This window comes from Larimichthys crocea, unplaced genomic scaffold (genome assembly GCF_000972845.2).
Source record: "Larimichthys crocea isolate SSNF unplaced genomic scaffold, L_crocea_2.0 scaffold100, whole genome shotgun sequence".
Taxonomy (NCBI): domain Eukaryota; kingdom Metazoa; phylum Chordata; class Actinopteri; family Sciaenidae; genus Larimichthys; species Larimichthys crocea.
This window is the reverse complement of record NW_020851384.1, coordinates 516,092-525,542: the sequence shown is the minus strand read 5'-3', so window position 1 is coordinate 525,542 and position 9,451 is coordinate 516,092. Positions and strand designations below refer to the sequence as shown.

General features: G+C 46.4%; 1 protein-coding gene across 1 annotated transcript; it reads right to left on the bottom strand.

Annotated features, from left to right (window-relative positions):
* Positions 1-1,220: 1,220 nt before the first annotated feature.
* On the bottom strand, positions 1,221-7,069 carry LOC104933530 (E3 ubiquitin-protein ligase DCST1). The gene is made up of 13 exons (XM_027275348.1): positions 6,927-7,069; positions 6,700-6,839; positions 6,017-6,173; positions 5,463-5,606; positions 5,193-5,314; positions 4,953-5,110; positions 4,667-4,766; positions 4,438-4,533; positions 4,211-4,337; positions 3,783-3,899; positions 1,929-2,071; positions 1,518-1,622; positions 1,221-1,435 (listed from the first exon to the last, which is right to left on the bottom strand). The coding sequence occupies exons 1-13, from the start codon at positions 6,997-6,999 to the stop codon at positions 1,340-1,342; spliced, it is 1,578 nt and encodes a 525-aa protein (XP_027131149.1). The 5' UTR covers positions 7,000-7,069; the 3' UTR covers positions 1,221-1,339.
* Between the last annotated feature and the right edge of the window lie 2,382 nt (positions 7,070-9,451).

The window sequence follows — 9,451 nt, the reverse complement described above, 5'->3', positions numbered from 1 at the left end:
TCGAAATAATTATATAAAATAATAAATAAAAAAATCTTTTTAAGTTAAAATAAATTCAATAAATCAAAGTCAAACTATAATTAAATCAGATTTGTTTTTATATAACTTAAATCCTTCAAAATAAAACAAACCTTCAGATTGGGTGTCAAAATAAAGTTTAAATTCAAAGTGAAGCTGCATGAAGTCAAATATCTTAATTAGTTTAACTTTAATGAATAAATTAAATCACTGACTTTGGAACAGCTGTGAGCAGCGGTGCATTGTGGGAAACAGAGTCCGCACATTCAAACAACAAACTGGACCAGAACCACGAGTCAGTGCGGACACGTCCACTGATTTTATTTTGAAAACAAACCAACAAGATGTAGCTTGCACAGACACACACACACGCGCGCGCGCGCACGCACGCACACACGCGCGCGCGCACACACACACACACACACGTTTAGTTGAAATAATCTGGTCTGCTTTGACAGGAAGAAGAACTCAGAGGACTTTTACTTTGACAGTACTACAACAGCAGCAACAACAACTGATGACATCACAGCGATGGAGTGCTGACGTAATCTGATCCAGGATCAGCTGGTGGCGACTCAGCTGATCCTGGATCAGATTCATTAATGTGTGAATGAAGCCGCACGTGCTGCTGATCAGCTGATTACATAATTCACCTGTTTAATCTGACCATGTGACCACACACACACACACACACACACACACACACACACACACACTGACTCGACAGTTTTGAGTCATCATCAAGGCTAAAATACAGAGCATGCGGAACGGAGCGCATCACAAACGGATCATGTGTGAGGACGGTGGAGTACGCAGCCGTTCCGGAGCGGAGCCGTTCTGCATGCAGTGTCTTTTAGGAGTGACAGGTGCACAGGTGTGACAGGTGCACAGGTGTGACAGGTGTGACAGATGCACAGGTGTGACAGGTACGACAGGTGCACAGGTGTGACAGGTACGACAGGTGCACAGGTGTGACAGGTGTGACAGGTGCACAGGTGTGACAGATGCATAGGTGTGACAGGTGCACAGGTGTGACAGATGCATAGGTGTGACAGGTGTGACAGGTGTGACAGATGCACAGGTGTGACAGGTGTGACAGATGCATAGGTGTGACATGTGTGACAGATGCACAGGTGTGACATGTGTGACAGATGCACAGGTGTGACATGTGTGACAGATGCACAGGTGTGACAGGTGTGACAGATGCACAGGTGTGACAGATGCACAGGTGTGACAGGTGTCAGCTTTATTGAGCAGCTCTCTCCTCACACACTGATTCATCTGAACTTCTGAGCGAGCTGCAGGAACTTCCTGTCCGGGTCTAAGCCGGGTCGTAGCGTGTCTCCTCTGAGTCGGACACTTCCTGTTGCTTATGGTGACAGAGGTGACGGCCACACCTGCTCAGAGCCTCACACACCTGCAGCACAGTCACAGGTGTGCGTGTGAGAGAGCCTGTCCTGATTTGAATATCCTGAACTTCAAGTTATGACATCACTCACCGTCCTGCTGCTCTGCCCACGCTGGATGATGCGTTTCCTGTTAGAAAAGGAAGTCTGACTCTGGATCTGCAGATTGTAGAGAAACAAGACTCTCTTCTTCTCCCTCTGACAGACAGACAGACAGGTTAACAGACAGACAGGTTAACAGACAGACAGACAGGTTAACAGGTTAACAGACAGACAGACAGACAGACAGATAGGTTAACAGACAGTGGGCATGAGCAGTGGTCACACAGCTGTGAGGTCTGAAGGATCCAGAACCTTCTCCTCTGTTCAGCCTCTATAATGTTCTTACATTAATCTGCTCCCAGATCAGATTTACTGCAGCTCACCGAGTGTGTGTGTGTGTGTGTGTGTGTGTGTGTGTGTGTGTGTGTGTGTGTGTGTGTGTGTGTGTGTGTGTGTGTGTACCTTGGGGTGGTAGAAGGCAGCGATGGCCCGGCGGAGGCGGTTGGTGTAAACCTGCAGGCAGCTGAAGAGCACCACCAAGAGGACGCAACACACACAGCTGACATACACACCCACAGAGAGGGAGGAGGGGGGAGACACGCACACTGAGGGGGGAGAGAGAGAGATGATGTCACATGATGATGTCACTGAAACAGGAAGACTGTCGCCCTCTGCTGCTTCAGTTTAACTTCAAATATGTGAACGTTGTTTAAACGTTTGTCTGCTTATCAGACGTCAGAGTTTGATGAACAGTTTGATGAACAGCTTAATAAACAGTTTGATGAAGAGTTGATGAACAGTTTAATGAACAGTATGATGAACAGTTTGATGAACAGCTTAATAAACAGTTTGATGAAGAGTTGATGAACAGTTTGATGAACAGTTTGATGAACAGCTTAATAAACAGTTTGATGAAGAGTTGATGAACAGTTTAATGAACAGTTTGATGGACAGTTTGATGAAGAGTTTGATGAACAGCTTAATAAACAGTTTGATGAAGAGTTTGATGAACAGTTTAATGAACAGTTTGATGGACAGTTTGATGAAGAGTTTGATGAACAGCTTAATAAACAGTTTTATGAAGTGTTTGATGGACAGTTTGATGAATAGTTTGATGAATAGTTTGATGGACAGTTTGATGAAGAGTTTGATGAAGAGTTTGATGGACAGTTTGATGAAGAGTTTGATGGAGAGTTTGATGGACAGTTTGATGAACAGTTTGATGAAAAGTTTGATGAACAGTTTGATGAACAGTTTAATGAACAGTTTGATGAACAGTATGATGAAAGGTTTGATGAACAGTTTGATGAACAGCTTAATGAACAGTTTGATGAACAGTATGATGAAAAGTTTGATGAAGAGTTTGATGAAGAGTTTGATGAAGAGTTTGATGAACAGTTTGATGAACAGTTTGATGAACAGTTTGATGAACAGTTTGATGAACAGTTTGATGAACAGTTTGATGAACAGTTTGATGAAGAGTTTGATGAAGAGTTTGATGAAGAGTTTGATGAAGAGTTTGATGAACAGTTTGATGAACAGTTTGATGAACAGTTTGATGAACAGTTTGATGAACAGTTTGATGAACAGTTTGATGAAGAGTTTGATGAACAGTTTGATGAAGAGTTTGATGAACAGTTTGATGAACAGTTTGATGAACAGTTTGATGAACAGTTTGATGAACAGTTTGATGAACAGTTTGATGAACAGTTTGATGAAGAGTTTGATGAACAGTTTGATGAAGAGTTTGATGAACAGTTTGATGAACAGTTTGATGAACAGTTTGATGAACAGTTTGATGAACAGTTTGATGAACAGTTTGATGAACAGTTTGATGAAGAGTTTGATGAACAGTTTGATGAAGAGTTTGATGAACAGTTTGATGAACAGTTTGATGAACAGTTTGATGAACAGTTTGATGAACAGTTTGATGAACAGTTTGATGAACAGTTTGATGAAGAGTTTGATGAAGAGTTTGATGGACAGTTTGTGAAGAGTTTGATGAAGAGTTTGATGGACAGTTTGATGAACAGTTTGATGAACAGTTTGATGAACAGTTTGATGAACAGTTTGATGAACAGTTTGATGAACAGTTTGATGAACAGTTTGATGAACAGTTTGATGAACAGTTTGATGAACAGTTTGATGAACAGTTTGATGAAGAGTTTGATGAACAGTTTGATGAACAGTTTGATGAACAGTTTGATGAACAGTTTGATGAACAGTTTGATGAACAATTTGATGAACAGTTTGATGAACAGTTTGATGGACAGTTTGATGAACAGTTTGATGTAGTGTTCTGCGCTGATCTTTGACCTTGGTTGTCGGTTTGGATGTCGAGGCTGGACGAGCTGTTGAAGGCTGAAACCGTCTTCCTCAGGAGGCGGGCCATCATGGAGTCTCCGCCCACTCTGATGTCCACCTGGTGGCTACCTGCAGAGAGAACTTCATTACACCTGAATGGTGACGTCAGAGAGGCTGGAGTTCACCTGGAGAGGTTAGCATGTGTCAATCATTTTAAATTCAGCCAATCAGAGGCTAACAATCCTCTGTCACTTCACAAATACAACGCCAGTCAGTTTTTTAATTTAGCCAATCAGATCACAGCACTAACGTGCTAACACACTAGCTGTCGGCTAACTGTCTGCTAGCTCGTTGAAAAGTCAGTCACACTGACGGCAGGTGTGTGTGTGTGTGTGTGTGTGTGTGTGTGTGTGTGTGTGTGTGTGTGTGTGTGTGTTTACTGGTCAGGTTGAACTGCATGAAGGTGTGTCTGCTGACGATGTCCAAAACGTGGAACAGTGAGAAGTCCACGGTTAGCAGGACGACAGACAGCAGAGAGACAGACAGCACCTGAAACACACCTGAGGTCTGTTCTTACACACACACACACACACACACACGCACACACACACAGTTAGAGGTTCGGATTTAGATCTCAGCTCATGGAGGATGTTACGTCTGAACTCACCACTTGTTTGAGCTCCTCAGGGTGAATCTTTAGACTGCAGGGGTCGATCAACTTCTTCTTCTCTGACTGTTCCAGGGGCAACAGACAACGTTTCCCCTAAACACACCAGGCAACACGGCAACCAGGCAACATGAGAAACCAGACAACATGACAAACACAAACTGCGTCACCTTATTAATTAATTAAACTCAATAAAAATGAACGATGATGATGATGATGATGATGTTACCGCTCTCCTCCGGCGAGTGTCGATCAGTCTGAAGTAGGTGGTGATGTAGATGTTGTCGAATCGAACATCTGTGCGGTACTGTCTGAGGTAACCAAAAGCCCTGAGGAGGAGGAGGAGGAGGAGGAGGAGGAGGATGATGATGATGATGAAGAGGAGGATGAGGATGAAGAGGAGAAGGAGGAGGAAGAGGAGGAGGAGGAGAAGGAGGAAGAGGATGAAGAAGATGAAGAGGAGGAGGAGGAGGAGGAGTGATGTGATGTGAGTGTGCTGATGTCACAGGTCTTACTGGGTGAAGATGGTGATGAAGGTGAAGGACAGCAGCAGCTGCAGGGCGTCCAGCAGCTGGTCCATGGTGCTCGTCAGCTTGTTGAAGGACCTCCTGACGGCCTGAGTGAACTCCTGATCCAACAGAGCTCCACCCAGCACCTCCTGCTGCTGCTGCTCCTGCAGGAGGTCAGAGGTCACACACTCCTTTAGCACAGGGCCCAACATGTGACGACCAAACAGAACAACGAGCGGTGGAGACCTGCACGACGAGCTCGGTGCTGAACTCTCTGGACAGAAGGTCGACGGAAAGGTTCAACTGATCGAACAGCTGACCGAAGTTTCCCTCCACGGGGATCTGCTGCCGGCACCACGGAGTCATCACTGAAGAAGAAGAGCCAGCTCAGTGTCCCTGATAGTCTTCATCATCATCATCATCACACAGCACAGTGTCGTCTGCATATCGGCTGATGCTGCGTTCGAGTGTCTGAACGTACAGACGTGTCCTGAATGCACCACTGTGACCTCTCACCTCTCATGACATCACACAGGAAGTGGAACTTCATGGAGACACACAGGACGTGGTTGATGACGGGGACGGGGACGGCCTCCATACACTCCGCCCACCTGAGGCCGAACCAGTCAACACACCTCTGCACGCCCTCATCCACCACGCCTGCACACACACACACGTCGTTACACACAAACACACACACACACACACACACATACACACGTCGTTACACACAAACACACACACACACATACACACACACACACACATACACACACACACACCACGCGCCGTCGTTACCACACACACACACACACACCACACACCCCGCGCGTCGTGTACACAACACACACCACACACCACACACGCGTACACACACACACACACACACCACCGTCTACACACACACCCGCGCCGTCCGTTACACACACACACACACACACACACACACACACACACACACACACACACACACACACACACACACACACACACACACACACACACACACACACACACACGTCGTTACACTGCAGTGTTAAACGATATTTAAACCTCGTCATGTGACTCACTGTCGCACTGCATCATGGTCTTTGCAGTGAACTGCTCCTGCGTGCTGTTAGCATGTGTGAAGCGGTCGTAGCCGTACTGAAGGACGACCTCGTCTCTGATGTCCTGAAACTTCCTGCTGACGCTCACGGCCTCCGACTCAAACTGAGGTTTATCGTCCTGAACAAACGGAGACACGACCTCTGACCTCTGACGGTTAGCGTTAGCATAACCACTCGCTGAGGTAGCTTGGTCTGGTCTGGCCTGGCCTGGCCTGGTTTGGTCTGGTCTGGTCTGGTCTGGCCTGGCCTAGTTTGGTTTAGCCTAGTCTGGTCTGGTCTGGTCTGGCCTGGCCTGGCCTGGTTTGGTCTGGTCTGGTCTGGTCTGATCTGGTCTGGTCTGGTTTGGTCTGGCCTGGTTTGGTCTGGTCTGGTCTGGCCTGGCCTGGTTTGGTTTAGCCTAGTCTGGTCTGGCCTGGCCTGGCCTGGCCTGGCCTGGTCTGGTCTGGCCTGGTTTGGTTTGGTTTGGTCTGGTCTGGCCTGGCCTGGCCTGGTTTGGTCTGGTCTGGTCTGGCCTGGTTTGGTCTGGTCTGGTCTGGTCTGGTCTGGCCTGGTTTGGTCTGGTCTGGCCTGGTTTGGCCTGGCCTGGTTTGGTCTGGTCTGGTCTGGCCTGGTTTGGCCTGGTTTGGTCTGGCCTGGTCTCTTACCATGAGTTCCTGTGTGATGAGCATGACGGGTGTGATGGCGTGCCTCCACAGTGAGCGGCTGTGTTGGACCTGCAGGTCCAGATTACAGCTCAGAGACAGAGCCGCCGTCTCCACATTCTGACGGATGTTATAGATCGGACCTGTCAATCACAAAGACACACACACAGTACACACATGTTCTGTGTGTGTGTGTGTGTGTGTGTGTGTGTGTGTGTGTGTGCGCTCACCTCTGCAGAGCACTGACAGGATGAACAGCATCAGGTACGCTCGACCGCGGGAGCCGAGCATGCTGGGAACCATCAGGAGGACTGAACACCTGCAGGTGGAGGACAAGGCTCCACCCACTGCACACACAGCTGAAACAGGTGATGTCAGCAGGTGATGTCAACAGGTGATGTCAGCAGGTGATGTCAACAGGTGATGTCAGCAGGTAAAGTCAGCAGGTAAAGTCAGCAGGTGATGTCAACAGGTGATGTCAGCAGGTGATGTCAACAGGTGATGTCTGCAGGTGATGTCAGCAGGTGATGTCAACAGGTGATGTCAACAGGTGATGTCAGCAGGTGATGTCAGCAGGTGACGTCAGCAGGTGACGTCAACAGGTGACGTCAACAGGTGACGTCAGCAGGTAAAGTCAGCAGGTAAAGTCAGCAGGTAAAGTCAGCAGGTGATGTCAACAGGTGATGTCAACAGGTGATGTCAACAGGTGATGTCAGCAGGTAAAGTCAGCAGGTAAAGTCAGCAGGTAAAGTCAGCAGGTGATGTCAGCAGGTGATGTCAGCAGGTGATGTCAACAGGTGATGTCAGCAGGTGAAAGTCAGCAGGTGAAAGAGGTCAACATGTGATTGTCAAACAGGTGATGTCCGCAGGTGATGTCAGCAGGTGTGTGTCAGCAGTTGATTGTCAACAGGTGATGTCAAGCAGGTAGATGTCAACAGGTGTAAAGTCAGCAGGTGATGTCAGCAGGTGCATGCTCCAACAGGTGATTGTGAACAGGTGATGTCAGCAGGTGATGTCAGCAGGTGATGTCACACAGTGATGTCAACAGGTGATGTCAACAGGTGATGTCAGAAGGTAAGTCAGCAGGTGATGTCAGCAGGTGATGTCAACAGGTGATGTCAACAGGTGATGTCAGCAGGTGATGTCAGCAGGTGATGTCAGCAGGTGATGTCAACAGTGTGTTAAATCATGTCGTGATGTTGCGTGACGTCTGCTCACCGACAAGAAACTTCCTGCTGCCGCTGGAGTCAAAGGTCAGCGGGAGGCGGAGACACAGGAACAGGACCTGAGGACGGACATGACGACCATGACACGTCGAATATTTCAATTAAACTCATCAAACGATTTAGAAATAATTTGATTGAATTTAAATAAAAAGGCATAAAACCGAATTTTACATTTTTAAATAAAAATAAATAAAAATAGCTTACGTGTTAGCTTCATGTTAGCTTCATGTTAGCTACGTGTTAGCTCACTGTAGTGCTTCGTGTTAGAGCTAGTGTTAGCTTCATGTTAGCTTACTGTTAGTACGGTTAGCTTATGTTTAGCTACGTGTTAGCCTACATGTTAGCTACGTGTTAGCTTCATGTTAGCTTCATGTTAGCTACGTGTTAGCTTCATGTTAGCTTCATGTTAGCTACGTGTTAGCTTCATGTTAGCTTCATGTTAGCTACGTGTTAGCTTCATGTTAGCTACGTGTTAGCTTCATGTTAGCTACGTGTTAGCTACATGTTAGCTACGTGGTAGCTTCATGTTAGCTACGTGTTAGCTTCATGTTAGCTACGTGTTAGCTACATGCTAGTTTTATGTTAGCTTCGTGTTAGCTTTATGTTAGCTACGTGTTAGCTTCATGTTAGCTACGTGTTAGCTACATGCTAGTTTTATGTTAGCTTCGTGTTAGCTTTATGTTAGCTACGTGTTAGCTTCATGTTAGCTACGTGTTAGCTTCATGTTAGCTACATGCTAGTTTTATGTTAGCTTCGTGTTAGCTTTATGTTAGCTACGTGTTAGCTTCATGTTAGTGTGACGGTTCCCTGTGTAATTGAGTGTGTGCTCCAATACCCAGCTGATTGGTGGAAACTCCTGGGCCTCAGTTAGGGAGAGTATAAAGCTCCACCCATTAACTCTCTCTCTCTCTGGCAGGCTCCACCCACCTCTCCAGGCTGCCTCATGGTTTTTTGGTTTTCTTTGTTCTTATGGCACACAACATCTCACATCTACACATTTTCATTCATGCATACATGCACCTTCACCACTGATTGACACACCCCATCGTTTCTTCGGTTTGTTTTTGGTAAAAAATGTTTGTTGTTTAGTTCTTTACAATAAATCATTTCCATTTTGGCCTTCAATCCGTGTCTCCCTTGTGTGTTTGTCATGGCTCTAGAGCCGGGTCGTGACATTAGCTACGTGTTAGCTTCATGTTAGCTTCGTGTTAGCTACGTGTTGAAAATAAAGCACATTTTGACGACAGCTCAAAGATAAAAGTGTTCATAACTCAACATGTGACTATTTATCTGGAGTTAGCTAATGTTAGCAAAACAGTAGCTAAGTAGCTAACACATTTGTATTAATTGTTAATGATTAATACAATTCATAATAGCTAACAAAAGGAGGCTACCTGCACCGCTCACTGCTCCAAACACGGCCCTCAGCAGCAGGTGAGCCACCTGAAAGTCCTCTGATTGGCTGAAGATGAATCGATGGACAACAGGAGGCAGGATGGTCAAACTGATCCTCTCCACAGCTGGAGGAC